This window comes from Diabrotica undecimpunctata, chromosome 8 (genome assembly GCF_040954645.1).
Source record: "Diabrotica undecimpunctata isolate CICGRU chromosome 8, icDiaUnde3, whole genome shotgun sequence".
Classification (NCBI taxonomy): domain Eukaryota; kingdom Metazoa; phylum Arthropoda; class Insecta; order Coleoptera; family Chrysomelidae; genus Diabrotica; species Diabrotica undecimpunctata.
In genome coordinates this window covers 95,364,060-95,386,690 of record NC_092810.1, presented here as the reverse complement: position 1 = coordinate 95,386,690, position 22,631 = coordinate 95,364,060, and the positions used below count along the sequence as shown (strand labels likewise).

Sequence of the window (22,631 nt, the reverse complement as noted above, 5' to 3'; positions counted from 1 at the left end):
TACTTGCTAGTTCTAATTCTGAAACTGAGTAACCCTTTTCATGTGGCTTTGTGATTCTTGAAATGAATTGTATTGGGTATTCGACCCCATCATGTATTTGTAATAATACCCCTGATAATCTCTCTATTGATGCATCTGTTCTTAATATGAATGGCTGTGTATAGTCAGGATAGTATATTTTCAAATTTGACAGAAAAATGTTTTTAATTTCTTGGAATGCTAGTTCTCTTCTCTGATCCCATCTCCATTTTACACCTTTTCTCAGTAGTTCAAGTAATGGAATTTCTTTTATACTTAGATCTGGTATCATCCTTTTATAATAATTAATTATTCCAATAAATCCTCTTAAAGTTCTTAAATTGTGTGGTGTTTTATATTCCTGAATGACTTGTGTCCGTTCTGGATCCATTTCGATTCCCTTAGTGTTAAGTTTATAACCTAGATATATTACTTCTTTTTGAAAAAATGTACATTTTTCTTGATTTATTTTTAGTCCAACTTTGTCTAATCTATTTATTATAATTTTTAGGTGTTTCTCATGATCTTCAGCCGTTTTAGAAAAAATTAAGATATCATCAATGTAGTGAATTACAAAATGTTCATATTGATCCAAAATATCATGAAGACATCTACATAGAGCACTGCAAGATGATTGAAGTCCAAATGGTACTACTTTGAATTGATATACTACTCCATCTATCTGAAATCCTGTATACTGTCTACTTTTTCTTTCTAGAGGTATTAACCAGAAACTATGCTGTAAATCAATTTTAGTGAAAAATGACATTCCTGTAATTCTTCCTAATATTCCATCTATACTCATTGGTGCTTCAAATTGCTTTTCAGTAATCTTGTTAATATTCCTTGCATCCAAACATAACCTGATTTCACCTGATCTTTTTCGTACTACTACTATGGGGTTAATAAAACGTGTGTCTGCCTTCTCAATGATCCCATCTTCTAACATATTATTAATTGTTTTGTTTACTTCTTCTCTGTATTTATATGGTATTGGGTATGATTTTGTTTTAAAATCTTTTTCTTCTTTAACTTTTATACTATGGATATAATTTTGTGCAATTCTATTTTCTTTATTGACAAGTCCCTTGTGTTGCTGCAATATGGAAATGACTATTGATTTATATTCTTCAGGGCAATTTAAAACTTTCATCATATCTTCTTCTTTACAAATCACATTATTCTTCAATATGTACTCATTATTCCTTGCTTCCAATTTTACGCACTCCGCCTCGTAGGCATCTATCTGCTTAAAATTTCCATTCCTTAAATATTCACTACAATAATTATTCTTTACATTCTTCTGGGACATTTCCCTATCATCAAAATACATTTCTTCTTCATAAACATCATTATTTTCTTTTAATAATATCCTATCAACTCTTGTTCCTTCTTCTACCTCATCTTTCTGCATAAATTTAATTATTTGCCCTTCCAAAGTTACCATTTTTTCTTCAAAATCTATCTTTACTTTCTTCTTTTCCAATTCATCATTTCCCATTAATATATCAACACATAAATCCTTGACAATAAATCCTTGCATATTAATTTCTTTATTAAGAATATTAATTTTAAAATTGGCTAGTTTATCAATTTCATCCAACTTCTTATTATTTGCACCAATAATTTTAATTTTTGGAATCTTTATTATATCTGATAGTTTTAATGTATTAAAAATAAAATTCTCCGAGACTAAAGTACTTTCTGAACCAGTATATATCATAATCTTAATCATTTTATTTTTGGCCAAAGCATTTATATAAATTAAATTAATAGATTCAATAATTTTATCTTCATCTAAAGAAATAAATTCAGAAGGTTTTTCATAATAGCAATGGCCTAACTTGTAATTCAGAAAGTTTACTGCACAAAATTTTTATTATTAGAATTGTCAGATTGTATCTGACCACTTGGATCTGATGTACTATGTCTTTCCCTACTATGACTTCTACTCACATTTTCCTGCCTTGTATTATTTTGTTCCCTGTCTTCGCAGCTTCTATTCCTTCGAACACAATTTACCTGTCTGTTATAGTTAGGTCGCTCTGTATTTCTTCTATTATTAAAATCTTGTCTATTATTATTAGTACTGTCATTAAAATGTTGTCTATTATAATTAGTATTATTATTAAAATTTTGTCTATTATAACTAGTATTATTATTAAAGTTCTGTCTATTTGGATTACTGTTATTATTATTAAAATTTTGTAAATTATTACCATACCTAGTATTAATGTTATATGATTGTCTATATTGTTGAATATCATTTTTATTATATTGAAAGTTATTATTGTTTTTTCTGTTGTTATTATTACTTGTCATATTGCCTCTTTGTATTCTTTGAATAAAATTAATAAAACTATCTATTGTTTGAATATTTTGTACAGTTACGGTTTGCACAACATCAGCATCAAAATGTCTAGATACATTTAAGACTGTTTCATCCTCTCTAAGTGGTGGTTCTAAATAATTTGCAACTGTTATCAATTTCAATGCATAATCTACCATATTTGATTTTAAATTTTGATTATACTTTCCAAAATATAGAATTTCTCTAAACTTTGCTTGCTCTAATTCACCCCAATAATAATTTAAAAATTTATTTTCAAATGTTTGAAAGTTATCTAAATCATTTTCAATACTAGCAAACCAAGTTGCTGCATTGTCATTTAATGTCATTCTAATATAATCTTTAATATCATTAATATTATTCACAAATCTTAATTTATGTTTTAAACTATTTATGTATACTCTAGGATGCAAATTTTTTATATAACCAGAGAATTTAATCCCAGTCTCATTTGTTAAATTTAAGTAAGGTCTCCCTATGTCTCTCATTTGTGAAATATCATCTATTCTCTGTTCCACATTTCTTATTTGATTACTATTTATTTGGATATTTTGTTGTATATCGTCTAATTTTTCTTCTGTGTTTCTCCTGTCTTCATTAATTTTTACTTCTAAGTTACATTTCTGTAACTCTATTTTCTGTTCTATATCTATCTTATTATCTTGAATAATCCTCTTTACTTCTGTCCTCTCATTGTCTATCCTTTTCTTGTAGTCATTCCGTATACTTTTTATTTCATTTGCTACTTTTTTCTCTGCAGCTTCAAGTTTTTTATCCATTTGTTTTACAATTTTATTATTATTATCTTCTATTTTCTTTTCTAATTTTCTATAATTCTCTTCCAATTTCTGTTCCATTTTTTTCATGTCTTCTTTGACTTCTTTTGAATTCTCTTCCAATTTTTTCGTATTCTCTTCCATTTTCTGTTCCATTTTTTTCATGTCTTCTTTGATTTCTTTTGAATTCTCTTCCATTGTCTTGTTCATCTGCATCATTAATGACATCAAAGCTGCCATATTGACATTTTCCTCTCTTTCTGGATTCATTTCTGCAGTATCTTGTGGAACTTGAACTAAACTCTCCTCTTGTATAGGTTGTGTTTCTACTTCCACATCTTCTTCATTCTTTTTGCTTCTTGTACCTTTCTTTCCTTGAGACATTTTGAGACTTTACTTGTTCAAATATAATTAAAAATAAAATCTATAATTTTTTCTTTCTACTGATAATTAATTTACTTATATGAGAGCACTTATCTTTCCAAACTAATTCTTTTAAATAGAGAGCCACCGCGTTGGGTGCCAAATTGTTATGATGTGTTTTTTGTTTGAATGATGAGCAATGAGTATTTTTAATAATATAGGGTTTTTATCGCGGTTCTCAAAGAATTAGCTTGTAAGTACTTTTTTAAATTATCTTTATTATAACTATTATGAAACACACATATATATCTAACCTAGTCAATGTAAATTTAAAATAAACTATCTTTAAACTGATATTCTTATAAAACTAATTAAATTCTATAGACAATCTAAAATTTAAACAAACTATCTTCAAAATTGAAATTGTTATGACACTAACTAAATTATATTAACAAAATTTTGTACCTTTCTTTCACTGAATGCCTAAATGAACTATTTTCCACTAAGTATATAGATTCTAATCACCACTGAAAGTCTTCGTACTTCGGTTATCCTTGTTTTTTGTGAAATTACTTTTTTCAATTATCAGCTTCTACCAATTTAAGATATATTTTTCTTCACCAGCATCTATACACCACCAACCAAACCAGCAAACAGCATTTATATTTATTCTTCTTTTCAATATACCAATATCCAATTATTATAAGTTGATTTATACTAATCTCCAACCATAATATAATTTAATTTCTTCCAATATACCTTTTTTTATCTTCAATAATTATTTGTGTATAATTATAAATGTGCATTAAATTATATGCATAATTTTTAATCTTCATTTAACTCACTATATTAAACAATTGGACTATTTGTACTTGATTCACTGACTCTAACTAACTTTCATAATAAACTGCTTGACTTCTGACTAAAAACTTCCAAAAACTGCCAAAAACTCTTCTGACTGCACTATCTACAACTTTTCTGACTAAAAACTTTCAAAAACTGCCATCTTGAATCCAAATCACGGGTATTTATATCTTTTGGACATTCTAGAACCATCTCGTAAGAGATCATGTTCCAATTTGTTCTATTTCATACTTGTATGAATTTTCTGGAACAAACCATTTCGCAAACATGGCCATCTCCGGAGATCCAGAGAATTCCATTCTTTTCTATTAATAATTTTGTTTACATTTAGGCTTTTCAGATCAGAATATATAATTAAATTAGTAACTTAACATTCTAATTTAATAAAATACACATTTCAAACAATATATTATTATAACCCACTTTATATTCGTAAATATTTTTAAACGTCACTTCAGAGTATAAATATCTGTCAATCTCCGAGAGTATTTTTGGTTGCCTAAGCACATGGCTCACTTATATATATTTACAATATTAAAATACAACTTTTTACAATTATTATGCTAATTTATTAAAAATGCCCTCACATAAATATATTTTTATTAAATTCTCTAGTATATAACTTATTTAAAACAACCAAATATCTAATATTATGTAGTATATAACTTATAAATTATTTTCTATAAACCCTAATCGTCACAATATATATATATATATATATATATATATATATATATATATATATATATACCGTAAAATAGGGATACTACTTTGCACCATTTTTTTAGTTTTATTTTCTTAGAGTGGATACAACGTCACTCGAAGAAAGATCTGAACTTTTTTTTATAAACATCTATTGAACAGGTTATAATATAGCTTTTATTATATCTATTTTTTAGACATTTTGCATAATTAAGAGAACAATCTAGTTTTGTTACTGGTGCAAAGTATACTCTAGAAAAGTGATACTTTGCACAACTTGATATTTTGCTAATATTAATTTGACTACTAAATGCTTGCGGGTGCATAGTAATCCTATGAGATTTTAAACTTTGCACCAATTAAACACGAAAAAATGTTAGTCGGTCCAGTTTTTTTAATTTAAACCTACCTACATTTATGACAGAAGCATAAAAGTTAAGAACATGCTACATTTTAAATGAACAAACTTTATTATAATGACAATAGTAAAGAGACAAAGTTTAAAACGTATCCCACCACACTTTGTCTCATTCAGGAACAGTGTACAATCCTCTGGAAATTTTCTTAGGAGAGTTTATGGCGCCAATTACATTGTCCCACGAACACCATATTTCGTCGCATCTTTCTGGCGATTTCCAAAACTTTAACGATTTTGCCATAGCATTGATCATTGTTCCATCATTATTTATTGCTGTTATCACTCTAGGGAAAACGTGATCTTTATAGAAAAATAAATTGTACTTACCAATATTTTTTTAACATCATTTAATTCAGAGTTTTTAAATTTTTCAATAATATATGTTCCAAGAGAACCTGAGGCGAGTTTTTCATTAAATTCGCTTTATTTTTCCATCACTTGCAGCTCATTTATTTCGTCATCTGATGAATCCCTGCCTAGTGGAAAGTGGTCGTTTAAAACAATGTCCTTCTTTAAATTATCTACGATGTCTGGCTCAAAAGCTTGTGGAATTAGATGCTTCAGTTAGATCTTTTAAACTTATTTTAGAATGGGCAATACTTTCTCCTGCTTTAAAATTATTTTGTTTTTCTTCCCACGTGTCTTTCTTCCAACTGTGTGGCTTCTTGTCTTTTATCTTCCAAATACCGAATTAAAATGTTTTTGATATCCGACGAACTTGATTTATTATTATTTATTATATCACTATCAGTTATCACATTAGACTACATGAGTTTCATTATATTCAGAAGAAATATCCCTCTAGGCATTTTTTAGTGAGGCAAACATTGCAACATCTAACGATTGTGTAAAATGGGTATACTATACTATTCAGAGGCATTCGAATTTCGACACATATCCAGGATTTCAACACTAATATGAGAAGACAAATTGTCTCCTAAAATGACCTACTTTCCCTGTATTTTTTTAAGCCTGGACAATAAAATAGTGTTAAACCAATTTGCAAATGTATGTGATTCGAACAAACCAGATGCAGTACTTGCATAACGCGTATCAAAGGGCCATTTTCAGTCCAGGTGTCCTACAAATGCTTGGATTTGTGTATCCCATAAGGAGGTAGTACCCCTCCATCTGCATGTCCACACATCGTAAGAGAAATGCAATTGTTTAAAAAGTTACAAATTCGTTCAGGATATTTAACCCCACGTTTAGTTAATACCTTTTTTTGTCCAGGATCATATGTTAACTTAGTTTCGTCATAATTAAAAATAACATATGATTCCACACCAGATAATGTTTGTTTTAAATTTTCTATGTATTCAGTCATTTGGTCTATATTGAGTGTTGCTCTATTTCTTTTTATATTTGAGGCTATTCTTTCAGTAAGGTCTTTACGACGACTTAAAAATGATTTAACCTAATTCATACCTAGAGTATTATCCTTAAAACGAGTTATTTTTTTCCTTGGCGATTTAAATAAGTCTTGATGATTTGTTGCAACTCCATTCCAGTAACAAGAAAACCAGCATCATTAAGGCTACGAATGTATTGAACGAAGCATAATTTCCTCCTCAGAAGAGAATATTGATGGGTATCCAGGTTTTCTAGGGTGTACTCCTTTAAATTTATAAAAAAGAGTTCTCCTTGGAATGTTTGAGGATTCAGCGGCAACTCTTGTGCCCATGCCATCTTTTATTGCTGACAAACATGCCTTCAAATCTTCTTCTGAGTATTGTACCTTCATATTTGTGAGATCACACTTTTCTTTTATAACGTCTGGGTATTTCCTGTAAACCATTTTTTAATTTTATAAAATTTTTGTTTTACTCTTGGGTATACTTTGCACCACTTGCAAGTTGGCGGTGCAAAGTATACCCAATTACCCATAAAGTGTTATGTGAGGAAACAATTTTTTTTGTTGCTATCCTGGTTTAAAACCGTTATTTTAACAACTAAAAATCGCAATATGTTATAATATATGCAATTAGACGTGTACTTACCAATTTTTGTCCGCTGTATGCACAGTATGATTTTGCAAAGCCAGAAATAATATAATTTCGAGGTTAATACTCGAGCCGTTGCTGATATTGAGATGTTGTCTATGTGTGCTAGAGGTAGTGCAAATATCTAAATAAAATTGAGAGGTTTACAAAAAATATACTTTATATAGTATATTTTTATGGCTAAACTATTAACACGATATTTATTAATATTGATATATGCGGATAACAAGTTATGATATACTTAAGAATACTTAAAGAATATATTTTGACAGAAATGCCACTTTCGGTTACACCGGAAGTGAACTACAACTTTGTTATTTTAAATGGAACACCCTGTATATTATTACATTTTTAGATTTTGCGTCAAATTATAGATAAAATTTGTTAATGATACTATAGGTCAAAACTTCATAAAGTTTAAAAAGTTCATCTTTTTTCAAAAATTTTGACAGATGGAGACAATCTCTTCAAAGTCAATATCTCCTCCATTTGCAATTGTGGCGTCTTGAAAACCTTTGCATACAGAAAGTATGTACCGGTCGTATAGGAATTTTAATCGAAATATAATTTTTTAATTATGAACCGCTATTTCGTGGCGATACTTCCGTGATGCGGCGTAATACAACGCCAGTATAGAACCTTCGCTTAAAAAAATAAACTTTCTTCCCTAATCTTACATCACAGTTCTAAGTTTTAAGGAAACAGACTGTTATAAAAAAAATAGAATTTGCAGAATTTGTAATAGTCATAGTCAATTGTTGAAGAATATTATATGGTGTGACGAATCCAAATTTGCAAAAAAACGGAGTGCTTAATAGAGAAAATTCGAATTACTGTACGAATTACTTTGTATGTGTAGAGAAATGTCTCAATATATGTAAAGTAAATTTACGCAATCTTTATTGTTTGATTTAAACATGCCATTTGTATTACTTTGTAAAAGTATCAATAATCACAAATAATGACAATTATCACATCTTCATACACGACCTGCTATAATAAAACAATAAATATGTTACCTTTAACATTAAATCATAACTATCTCCAAAAGTATTAGTTTCATGTATAGGAAATGTTAATACTTTTTTAAAGACAATTATTTATTTTTTATTAAAATTAAAATATAGAGGGTGTTTCATTTAAAATTATTGACATGCGATGGTTTAAAATTTAAAGAAATGGTGTATCATTTGTGATCACCCTGTATTTAAAAATTTGATTTAGATTAAAATTTTCTTGATATAAATTACCTTGGGTTTACTTCTATACTCCAGCAAAGAAATAATGAAATAAATCATACGCGTGATATCGTAAGTTATCGTATAATTTAGCTGTCATGACTTTTACCAAGTAGCGTATCAGTAGCGGATAATTTATTTTTTATTTAGCGTATGGCATATTAAGAACACGTAATTAAAAGTGGTGCCGACCCGTCTTTCCGAGGGTGTTGGCTGAACTGAGTAGACCGCTAAACTCGGTTACAATGGTGGACACGATACATTCTTATACCCCACCAACCCGTCTGGCCAGCGTGGTGGGTTATGGCCAAAACCTCCAAAACCAAACATGTCGATTGCAACAGAAATACGGAAGGTACCCCAGGTGGGTAGGAATTCTATTCCACAGTCCCACACCGTAAGAATGATCTGCCCCGATGATTCTGGGGGGGGGGGGCAAGTCGACATTGAAAAAGAAGAAGAACAAACAACTCCATATAGCAACATACAACTTCCGCTCCATGACAAAAGATGAAAAACTCTACGAACTAGAAGAGAAATTAGGGAACTTGAATTGGTACATAATGGGACTGTCAGAAGTTAAAAGAAGAGGTGAAGGATATGTGGACTTACATTCAGGCAACAGACTCTATTATAAAGGCAGGGAAGACTACACGTACGGTGGAGTATGTTTCTTAATCAACAAGAAGAGAAAATCTTAAATTCAAACAATTGACAGCATATCAGACAGGGTTACATACATGGTCTTAAAACTAAGTCCAAAAACTAAAATAAAGATCGTGCAAGGTTATGCTCCAACTGAAAAAGCAACCGATGAGGAAATAAATTCTTTTTACGAAGACGTTAAAAAAGCTATAGACAACAACAAAGAATCCAAAATAATAATAATGGGAGACTTTAACGCCAAAATTGGAAGTAAGATCGGAGAATCTGAAAGCAAGATTGGAAAATTTGGATTCGGCACAAGAAACACAAGAGAAGAAAAACTCATGGAATTCCTGAAACAAGAAATCTTGTATGTTACGAATACCTTCTACAAAAAGAAACCTAACAGAAAGTGGACATGGGTCGCACCTAACGGAACTACCAAAAATGAAATAGACTATTTTCTCTCAAACAACAATGAAATATTTGAAGACGCCACAACAATAAACAACGTAACAACGGGTAGTGACCATCGTATAGTTAGAGCAAAAATAAATATTAACATGAAAGAAGAGAGAAAAAGGATTTTTAAAAAAGCAACGAGGATAGATGCCTTTAAACTAAGAACAAATGAAGAGCAATTCCCAGAGGTCTTGGCGGATAAGTTCGAATCTGATCCTTCACATAATCAAGATAAAATTGACCTATATCAATAGACCTATATCGTTGCTCAGTCAAGTATACAAATTATTTATGAGAATTGGTAACAACCGGTTAACCTACAAAATGGACAATTTCCAACCAGTGACAGGCTGACTTCCGCAAAGGATATAGTACATCAGACCATCTGCTGACAATGAGAACATTGATGGAGAAGGCAAATGAATACCAACTACCCGTATTTCTTGCATTTGTCAACAATGAAAAGGCGTTTGATAGTATCGAGATGTGGGCCATAGAACAAGCTATTAACAATTGTAGAATAGATTCGAGATATAGGCAACTAATATATAATATATATGAAAATGCAACTATGATAGTACAACTAGACGAAAATACAAATCCCATCACCATTAATAGAGGAGTAAGACAAGGAGACGTAATATCGCCAAAGCTTTGCAACCTAGCCCTAGAAGACGTCTTCAGAACTACAAATTGATCAACCTATGGCATTAACGTTAATGGCAACAAGTTAAACCACCTCAGATTCGCTGACGACATAGTGATTATAGCGAGCACATTCGAGGAACTGCAAATTATGATGGGGGAACTAGCAGCCAGCTCCCAATACGTCGGCCTAAAAATAAATATGAAAAAAACAAAAATAATAACAAACACAGATGACCCCAGACGTATAACTATAAATGGCAGTGAGATAGAACAAATCCAGGAATATATCTACCTAGGCCAAATCCTGAGACTTGACAGGGAACCAAAGTGCGGAAATTACTAGAAGAGTAAGACTAGCATGGGCAGGATTTGGAAAACTTAGTTGGATACTTAAGAAATGCAAAATACCCCAGTACTTGGGGAGCAAAGTGTTCAACCAATGCATTCTTCCTATCATGACATATGGATGTCACACCTGGACCCTAACCAAGGCAAACATAAATAAACTAGCCACATCAGAAACAACAATGAAAGGAGCAATGTTAGGTATACGACTGTCAGATAAAAGAGGAACGACTGGGTAAGATCCAAAACAAAAGTCGAGGACATAGCAACAAAAATTGCTAAACTTAAATGGAGCTTCGCGGGCTACACTGCTAGACAAAAAGATCGACGTTGAAATACTACAATACAAAATTGGAGACCTTACGAAAGTAAACGACCAAGAGGAAGACCACAGATAAGATGGTTTGATGATATTAAAAGGATAGCCGAAACAAATTGGAAATATGTTGCTCAGGATACAGACCGATGGAAGGAGTTAGTAGAGGCCTATGTCCAAACATGGACGACAAAAGGCTAAGAAAAAGAGAATTAAAAGTAATATTTTTATAAAAAACGTTAAATGAAATATTACAAACGAACATCAAATATATCAATATAATCTCAAACATTTTAGGTTTCATTCAGAAATTCCATCTTCTGTTTCTCTTGCTTCTAACTTTTTGTCAAAACAGTCATTCCTTCTTATTCTTTTTTGTTTACCTTTCACGCCTAGTAATTCTTCAGCTACTTTTTTCATGATGTTTCAATCTGATGTTTTAGTCTGTTTTCTAGTTTGATGTTTATTTATATTCTCTATTTTTGTTTGTATTTTTAAGTCCTTTTACATTCTACCGTTCATGTTTAGAACCTATTTCCTTTTTTAAACGTTTAAAATTCTGGGTCTTAGCCTACTTTCGATCCAGTAATGATTAGAACTCTATTTGCTCCTCTTCTGGTACGAACGTATATTATATTGGATTGGTGTCTACAATAGAATGATCTATCGTATTTATTATAAGTATATCTGGTGATTTTCAGGTGAGAAAGAAGATATGTAAGATGAGATATGCCGATGATAGAACCATTTTTGGTAATTTTGAAGTGGTTTGTAATGAATTTGTAACGATGAGTCCAAGCCATCACCGTTAAACCAGCGTGCGCGCGAACCAACCCATGAAGTAGGAGTGTATCGACAGTAGAAAGGGCAAAGCTCCGCTATATAAACGGCAACATTTCCTCACAGAGACAGAATCGACAGGTGTTGACTGAAGGTTCTCTTTCTTCCCTACCCCGGCTTGCGGACGTGTTGAGTTCACAAGTTGTTTCCGTCCCATACCGTCTTTACCCGAAAAGCGTGTTGAGCTTTTCACTACCCGTACTCTGAAGCAGTCGTGTTGAGATTGTCGAGGAGTGTCCTATTAACCCGAATCACTTAAGGGACGTGTTGAGTTCCTTTCCTTCCTTTATACCTATCGTCCGCTGTTATTAAAACCGTAAAATTTCAAATACACATTCGCTTGCCGATAAGACTGGTTCCAGATGACAAGGTCAAACTTAATTTGAATAAATAGGCCAGGTACTGAGAAGACTAAACCAAATTGTAAATATGTATATAAGATTTTTGTCAATTTAATTTAAGGAAGGCAATAAAGTTTTATTTTTATTTTGAACTCTGTCTCTGACTGTCTAAAAGCTACCCGGACAGTGACTCCCACGAGAGGACGTCACAAATGGCGCCCGAGCAGAAAAATACGTTTTAAACAATAATACCGACCGAATTCCGAATTTCATTTTCATGAGACAGTACTACGTTTCAAATTTTAATCAAAGACAGAGTGATTCACAGTTCAAAAATGACAGACGCTCCGGAAACGTCGAAGGTTAGTTGGGTGTACCTATTAAAGAAAGACGAACTTATAGCCGAATTAACAAACAGAGAACAGCCGACGGAAGGGAATTTCAGCGAGCTAAGAGCGAGATTAGTTGCGATCATCAAGGCAGAGGAAATAGAAGAAAACCAGATGGAAGACAGACAAAGAAAGATGGAAATAGTACGCAAATGGGGGTTACACTTTGACGGTTCAAGAGACCCGATAGAATTCATAGAACGGTTGAAAGAACTCCAGACAGCTTACGGCCTACAAGACACCCACGTTTTACAAGCTCTACCAGGAACATTAAACGGGAAAGCATTACTATGGTACAGAAACAATAATAAATATTGGAACGAATTAAAAGACTTCGAACAAGATTTCCGCAATTTCTTCGTTTCCTCCGTTCTCACACAATCTCTGGAAGCTCAAATCCGGAACCGACTCCAACGAAACAACGAAGGTGTAAAAGACTACATCATTGATATTCAAACAATGATCAGAAGACATGGTGAATTCAATCACCAAGAAGAACTAAACAGGATATACACCAACATGAACCCGAAATACAAGTTGTATATAAAGAGGCAAGACGTATCGTCAACACAGGACATCATCAGACTAGCGGAAGAATATGATATGGTCCAAAAAGAAATATACAACAGAAACAATACACGGTGTGACTGGACACAGGCAAATAGTCGTAATAACAAAATACAGAATTTCGACAGACAGACTTGTTGTTGGAGATGCGGCCGCAGAGGCCACAATAGAAGAAACTGCAGAGCTATCGCTGTACTCTTCTGCAGCCATTGCGGAACCCGAGGAACAACTTCCAATAACTGCCAATGTAGAAGCCGACCGGAAAACTCCAACAGGACTGGACAAGAAGGAGGCAACCCAGTCAGCATTTAGAGTCCTCCCTAACAACCTCCAGCTACGCACACTATACAGATCAACGACCCCACACAACGATAACGTTCAGCAACGGTAAAAAGTTAAGAGCACTAATAGACACAGGAGCCCAAAATTCGTTTATAGGACAAAAAGGTAAAAAAATATTGGAACAATGTGGAACAAAAAGCGACAGAAAAGCTTTAAAGATCACGCTGGCAGATGGAAAAACCAGCAACATAGAAATCTGTTTTACAGCAAAATGTTCCATAGACAACGTTTGGAGAAAAGCCAAGCTACATTTTTTACCAAACCTAGCTTCAGAAGTAGTACTGGGAATGCATGAAATAACAAGATGGGGCCTTGATTTATCAAACATCTTAAATAGAAATCGCGTAAGAAGGAGAGAACAATACCCAACCAGGACAGAACACGGATCCAGATCGTACAATGCAGATAATAACCGAATACCGACCAATTCCAGGGTCAACGAAACACCAACCGCAAGACATCCGCTCCAACAGAGAAGCAAAATATATAACAAAACGACCCACCGACTACCGACCGATACCGCGGTCGAAGACCAGACCGAAAATATACCGACTACCGACCGATACCGCGGTCGACAACCAGACCGAAGATATACCGAACTACCGACCGATACCGCGGCCGAAGACCAGACCGAAGATATTCCGTCATACATACCGGAATTCACGAACAGTCCAATACGAGAGCAGCTCGACATCAGTACTACACTAAACAATACCGAAAAAAAACAATTACAGGAATTGTTACTAACAGAATTGGAGAAATTTAAACAAATTAAAGGAACAACACATCTAACCGAACATACAATAAAACTCAAACATAATACACCGATCAAACAAAGATACAGGCCCCGAAACCCGGCAATGCAGAAGATCATAAACGATGAGATAGATAAGATGCTAGAAGAGAACGTGATAGAAAAATCCAATAGCCCGTACAGTTCCCCCATCGTCCTAGTAAAAAAGAAGGATAACAACGGATATAGATTTTGCATCGATTTTAGGAAAATCAACGACATCTCAGAAAAAGATGCCTACCCATTACCGTACATCAATCATATCCTAGAAAAGTTAAAATCTGCAAAATATTTTACCACGTTAGATCTAAAAAATGGATATTGGCAAGTACCACTTTCCGAAGCAAGCAAACCCTTGACCGCTTTCATAGCACCAGGAAAAGGACTATTCCAGTTCAAAGTACTTCCATTCGGATTACACGCCGCCTCCGCTACTTTTCAACGATTACTAGATACAGTAATCGGCCCAGAAATGGAACCACATGCATTCGCCTATTTAGACGACATAATAGTACTGGGGAAAACGTTCGAGGAACATATGGAAAACTTAAAAGAAGTACTTCACAGACTACAGCAGGCCAAACTACGAATTAATATAGACAAATGTAAATTCTGCAAAGAAGAAATAAATTATTTAGGCCATGTAGTAAACAAAACGGGAATAAAAGTGGACGACAACAAGACAAAAGCTATAGTCGAATATCCCGCACCAAAAACCGTTAAACAACTACGCCGATTTTTGGGCATCATCTCATGGTATAGGAGATTTATAAAAGATTTTTCACGAACTGCAGCCCCTTTAACAAAGCTACTAAAGAAAAAACAACATTGGACTTGGGACAGAGACCAAGAGGAAGCATTTAACAAAATAAAATTACTACTGACACAAGCTCCAATACTGATCTGCCCGGACTTCCAGAAAAGATTTTTTTTACAATCTGACGCTTCAAACCACGGTTTAGGAGTAGCTTTAGTACAAACAAACGACGAAGGACAGGAACAAGTCATCGCTTACGCAAGTCGAACCCTAACAAATGCCGAAAAAAATTACAGCGTTACAGAAAAAGAACTACTAGCGATCATCTTCGGTATAGAAAAGATGAAACCCTACATCGAAGGATACCCATTTTCAATTATCACAGATCATCAAAGTCTACGATACTTACAAACAATGGAAAACCCTACAGGTAGAATAGCTAGATGGGCAATGCTGCTACAACAATTTGACTTCGATGTCATTTACAGAAAGGGCTCCCAGAACGTCCTGGCCGACGCGCTCTCTAGAGAACCAGTAGATCTGGTTTACATAATAAACGTAGAAGATGTAGAACCCGACGAATGGTACAATAAAGCTTTAAATAAAATCCAGACAAATCCGCAACTATTTCCAGACTACTCTATCAAAGATGGACTTCTCTATCGACACTTCTGGGACAAATACGATTTAAAAGAGACAGAAGTATCCAACCCCTGGAAACTATGCATCCCAAACCACAAGAGACAACAACTCCTGGCAGAAAACCACGAGCAACCGACCGCAGGACATCTAGGAATAGCCAAAACAATAACCCGCCTAGCTAGAAAATACTACTGGCCAGGGATGTTTAAAGACGCCGCAAAGTTTGTCAGGAACTGCAAGAACTGTCAGCAATTTAAGCCGCAACAAAGCTTAACTCCAGGCCGCATGCAATCTACACAAATTCCGCCACATCCATGGCACACCGTTTCAACCGACATCATAGGACCCCTTCCAACATCCAGCAAAGGAAACAAATATATAATGACATTCCAAGACACCTTTTCAAAATGGGTCGAAGCCATACCGATCAGAACAGCAACGGCAAAATCAGTCTGTCAGAACTTAAAAGATAAAATCATTATGAGATTCGGATCACCGAAAGAACTAATATCAGACAACGCAAGAACATACGATAACAGGGAAGTACGAAAGTTGCTAGACGAATTCCAGATTTCTAAAAGAAACATTCCGCCATATTCTCCCCAGAATAATCCAGTAGAAAGAACAAACAGAGTAATCAAAACAATGATAGCTCAGTTCTGCGATAATAACCATAAGAAATGGGACACGAGCCTTCCAGAACTACTATTCGCATATAATACAGCTAAACACGATTCAACGGGTTTCTCCCCAGCCTTCCTGAACTTTGGACACGAACTAGAAATTCCAAGTAAAGTCGTAAACACCCCAAACGACACACAACATACCGATCAAAACATAAAATGGCATAAACTACGAGAAACATTCGAACTAGTACGTACAAACCTGGCAAAAGCTTTTACAACTCAAAGCCATTACTACAACTTACGACGAAGAGAGTGGAAACCCACAATAAACGACAAAGTCATGAAAAGGGAATACCAACTCTCAAATGCCGCCAAAAATTTTAACGCCAAATTAGCACCGAAATTTTCAGGCCCATATACTATAACAAAAGTGTGTTCTAATGTAATATTCAAATTAAAACACGACGATAAAAACCGTACAATAACAGCTCATATCAAAGACCTAAAACCCGCATTTACCGATTTCCCTACTCCTTAATCAGTCCAAGCACTTACAATCAACACCAAGTAGTGACAGTATATTTTAATACAGTTTACAGTTACCTTCAAATACAATGTCAGACACGTTAGAAATATATTACAGTGACATAGAAATGGACGGCACAGTTACGCCGCCACCATACACCGTTCCAGAATTAATATCACCATTAGGGAACACACCAAAACCTAACACCCCGGGCAAAGGCTGCGAGCCCCTGATAAAGGCTATTTCCAAATTCAAGAACCTTTTTGATGAACCAACCATGGGCATCACAAAAATTCAGAAAGTCCAGTCAATTCCAGTGTCAATCCCGCTGCTCTCACTAGTTCCGCCGCAGCATAAAGGAAAAAAATACAGACTGAGACTCCCGAACCAGGTGCTGAGGATAAAAACCAATAATTGAAGCCCCACGAAGGAAGACGTTTTTTTTTAAGAGAGAGGAAGACGATTTTTTGTTTAAGAAGACGATATTTATATTTTTTTTAGGGCGGACATTTTTTATTTCGATGTATTGTAAATTTTTTTTAGGGTAACCAAGTACCTGGCAAGGAATAAAAATAAAAAAAAAATTTTGTTCCAAAATTTTTTTTTCCCCAGGAAGAGGGGGTGTAACGATGAGTCCAAGCCATCACCGTTAAACCAGCGTGCGCGCGAACCAACCCATGAAGTAGGAGTGTATCGACAGTAGAAAGGGCAAAGCTCCGCTATATAAACGGCAACATTTCCTCACAGAGACAGAATCGACAGGTGTTGACTGAAGGTTCTCTTTCTTCCCTACCCCGGCTTGCGGACGTGGTGAGTTCACAAGTTGTTTCCGTCCCATACCGTCTTTACCCGAAAAGCGTGTTGAGCTTTTCACTACCCGTACTCTGAAGCAGTCGTGTTGAGATTGTCGAGGAGTGTCCTATTAACCCGAATCACTTAAGGGACGTGTTGAGTTCCTTTCCTTCCTTTATACCTATCGTCCGCTGTTATTAAAACCGTAAAATTTCAAATACACATTCGCTTGCCGATAAGACTGGTTCCATATGACAAGGTCAAACTTAATTTGAATAAATAGGCCAGGTACTGAGAAGACTAAACCAAATTGTAAATATGTATATAAGATTTTTGTCAATTTAATTTAAGGAAGGCAATAAAGTTTTATTTTTATTTTGAACTCTGTCTCTGACTGTCTAAAAGCTACCCGGATAGTGACTCCCACGAGAGGACGTCACAAATTATTAGAAACAATTGACAAAATCATTACAACCGCTGGTCTTAAGAATAATAGACCAATAACGAGGATTATGATAAAAAGCACACACATTTGTCTGTGTAGGATTCTTGATGAACAATTTTGAATAGACACCAAAATCAGTCTCCTAAGAAGCTTGATTTTTTAAGTTATTTTAAACTTTTTTTTTATAATAAATAATTAATATAGTATCCTCTTAAAACTATATAGGCACCGGAACCTGTTGAAGAATGGAATGGTGTTAGAGATGCCACGAACGATGGACAGCCAAGCTACCAATGGGATGATAAAAACAATAAAATTATTGGTTCTGAAGACTGTCTACACCTAGGTATTCATACAAAAGCAGTAAGTGATTGTAAGTTTTTATTTACTTTTTATTTACACTATTTACTTAAATTACAAAAAACTAGTAATAAGATGTTAATGTCAAGTTACCTATTATATCAATACCAATGTCATTTATACTGAATATTGCCAGTTTTCTAAAATTACCTCTTAATTTTTCTGCCCTTAGCTTTTTCTTTAAAATGATTATATTTTTAGAGAAAATTTGCTATAGAATAACTTTTCTTGCAGGTTTTATTTAACGTATAATTTTGATAAATTTTTAAATTGTTTTTCTTACTAAGACCGAAAAATATTATGCCATAATAATCTATTTTTCTAGGTATATTATGATTTCCGATTTATTTAATTATTAAACATGTTATTTAAGCTTCCAACTGAAGACTCTTTTCTTAGACCAGTAATGGTGTGGATACATGGCGGAGGTTTCGCCTTTGGTTCAAACAGTTCTACTGAATTTGGACCTGAATATCTGATGCTTGAAGACATAGTATTGGTATCTGTTAATTATCGTCTAGGATTCTTAGGATGTCTGCATTTTGAAGATACATCCTTAAACGTGCCTGGCAACGCATCACTTAAAGACCAATTGTTGGCTTTGAGATGGGTTCGAAAGAATATTCATAATTTTAATGGTGATCCTAACAATGTAACAATTTTTGGAGAAAGCGCTGGAGGTGCTAGCGTTCATTATCATTTGCTGAATCCGTCATCCAAAGGCCTTTTTCATAAAGCCATTCTACAAAGCGGATGCACCTTTTGCCCTTGGGCAAGAGTGACGGAACAAAACGTTGGCCTTAAATTGGCCCAAATCGTTGATCAAAACATTCAAACTGAAAAAGGAGCACTAGAGATATTGCGAAGTTTGACCGCTACAGAACTACTTGAGGCACAACGGAAGTTTATTGCAGTAAGTAACATAAATATTCTATTAATTAAACCTACAGGAAAGAACTGTAAAGAAAAAAATTTTAATTAATATATGTACATTTTTAGAATAAAAATTGTATGCGATAAACTTAATTTTTTTTATCAGAAAATATATTCTGGACTTCATTGCACATACCATTTTGATGCGACATGAAATAAATTGCATATGTAAATTAAAGATTGTCTTCTGTATCTGATCTGATATCAGCTTTATTCTTTTCATTTATCTTTTGCCACCCTCTCTTTCTTGGATGTCTATTTGAGTTCATTTCATGGAAATATTCCAAGAACATTTGAATGTTCTAAGCTTAGCTGTTTATAAGCATAAGTCTATATTTCGTGTTTCCTGGCTAGAATTTTCTTCGATATTTTTCTTCTTTGTATATATACACTCGCGATCATAAAATCCGGGTCACCTTGAAAATCACCGATATTTCATTTTTAATGAGCTTTATCGTAAATAATAATATCACAAATACAAACTAATGCATGTTTCTGAGAATTGTTGCGGTTTCCTTTGTAACAAAGAGTTCCAATAGTGCCAATTTCGCGGTAAAGTGCACACTTCCCAAAATGGACGCTACCTGTAACTCCGCTTGTTTTAAATGTCTCGTTTGTGCTTCGACTTTCTGTTCAAATGCAACGGACAAACGTTTATTATTGCCACCATTAGTGTTTATTAGTGCCATTATTAGTGTTTATTTTTTGACAAAAATGCCTTTGACTGTTGAAATGGCACAAATTGTTGCACTTGTGGAAGACGGTCACACTCAACGGCAAGTCGCAAGAACTGTTGGCGTAAGCCTTTCTACGGTTCAACGAGTGCTTCAACGCGTTCAGGAGGCAAGTTTGCTAACCAGGCGACCTGGCTCTGGACGAAGAACAACGACCACGGCACTAGATGACTGTTTCCTTGTGTTTCAGTCTTTAAGAAACCGGACCTCAACAGCGGTTATGCATTAAAATCGTCTACAGGAAGTACGAAATCGCAATTTTAGTGTTGCAACAGTCAGAAGAAGACTCCGTTCTTCTTGACTATCTTCTCGGGTGATGGCTAGAAGACCGCCACTTCGCCGGGTGCCTCGAGTTGCACGACTAGCTTTTGCTCGACAATACGCGCGTTGGAGAATTAACAATTGTAGCAAAGTGTTATTCTCAGATGAATCCCGTTTCTGCCTAACTGGATCCAATAGACGTGTAAGAGTTTGGAGGAGAACAGACACCGCTTTTAATCAGAGACATCTCAATTACCAAGTTTCTTGTCTCAAATGTAATGCGCAGTATATAGGGCAAATATTGCAGTAATTAAAACAAAGAATACCGCAGCATGAAAGTCATTGCAAAACAGAGAATTATTCCTGTGCAGTAATACACCATTCCAACATAACAGGCCACACGTTAAATTGATCAAATGTCAAGATCTATGATCTATGAATGTATCACATCATCAAAAGAAAAAGTCAATTAATTAAAAGACAACTCCAATTTAAGCGACATGTATCTTAAATACTGAAAAACTAAAAATATCTAACATCCTGTTTGATAATAAAACTCGTTGCCCTAATGACACGTGCGAAAAAGACCGAAATCAGTGCGACCTTGTACGTTCGTACAATGAAGTTAAAAAAATAAATAATCAACAAAATATCGAACTCCAGAAATAAAATTTAGTTTCAGTTTAATAAATTTCCCTTTCTGAGCTGATTCCAAAAATGTATAACACGTTGCCGTAAATTGGTAAAGGGTGGCAAAAAGGCAAAAATTCGCACGTGCGTCCATAAAGTAACTCATAAATTCATTATTAGCTAAATAAACAAAATTTTTAGAAATTCCTAAAACAGGTCAATTTTTGATTTTAATCTACTATTTTTTGAAATCATCATCTAATATACAGGTTGAACCACCTTCGTATGAAGACGTCATTTCCATTTTTTTAAGGAATCTCTTTTTTTCAATTTATATAATTTCCTTTGCTGAGCTGATTCCAAAAATGTACAAAACGTTGTTTCAAATTGGTACAAGGTGGCAAAAATGCAAAAATTTCAAGTTACCTACAAAATAATAAATTAAGGGTAAACGTAATAAACACATTAAATTAAATTACGTATTGTTATACAACTACTTTACTATTATGCAATTACTGTGATACATTGACAATAATAAACAAACGAGACAATGACTGAACAGGTCATTTTTTCGTCTTTAACATTTTGTAGAATAGCGAGTGTTATGTTCCTTATTTCTTGTCTAATTCGGTCTTGTAGTTGTCCGATATTATCAGGTCTGTTTGTGTAGACTTGAGATTTTAAATAACGTTATTAAAAGAAATCTAATGGGTTCAAATCAGGATATCTAGGGGGTCATTCCACTGGGCACAGTTACTGCGAAATGTGGCGATACACCATCTTGTTGAAACCAGATTCTGCGGTCTAAATTAGTGGGTATTTGACCAGTGTTTTGTCGGTTAACATGACCGTTCAAAATGTAACATTGCCTCGTCCAAAAATTAAACGTTATCAGTGAAGTTGTTAGATTGGTTCATCATATACTCGCAGAATACTGTTCTTCGGTCAAAGTAGTCTTCAGTCAATTCATGGATAAGACGGACTTAATAAGGATGGTATTTTAACTTTTTAAAAACATTTGATACTGAAGACTTTCCAACATCAAAATCTCTAGATAATTTCTAGATATTTGTATTTTTGCTCTATTCTGCTTAACCTAGATTTTGAAATAGGTTCACAATCTGGATGCCTTTCATGAAAAAATCAGCATTCTTCTTGTTGAGTCCGCGACATATCCCCAATACCAATTATCAATAATTCTATCTTTCAATCCTATTACTTTCAGTTAAATGCATTTTGTAAAGAAAGTTGCAAATAATAAATTGCTTGAATAGTTTTCACGTAAACCTACCTTCTGCAGAGCGTAACAATACAGATTTCTACTTTAATAGTTCTGACAGTTTTTAACGTCAAATGAAAAAAAAATTAAAAAATACTGTAAAATATTAAAAATATTTTTATGGTTCAGGGGCTGAATTACTAATAAGAGCTGCTAGAAAATATTTTTATTAGTCATGGTCTTAGATCACTAATAAAAACTGTTAAAGCCAATGTTACAAATAATG

General features: G+C 33.9%; 1 protein-coding gene across 1 annotated transcript in view; it reads left to right on the top strand.

Moving 5' to 3' along the window:
• The window catches only part of LOC140449008 (uncharacterized), a 158,152-nt gene that overhangs the window by 105,701 nt on the left and 29,820 nt on the right, over nucleotides 1–22,631 (top strand). The window contains exons 11-12 of the mRNA XM_072542148.1: nucleotides 18,434–18,571; nucleotides 18,942–19,481. Of these exons, the coding sequence (XP_072398249.1) occupies nucleotides 18,434–18,571; nucleotides 18,942–19,481 (678 nt within the window). The remainder of the gene's footprint in view (nucleotides 1–18,433; nucleotides 18,572–18,941; nucleotides 19,482–22,631) is intronic.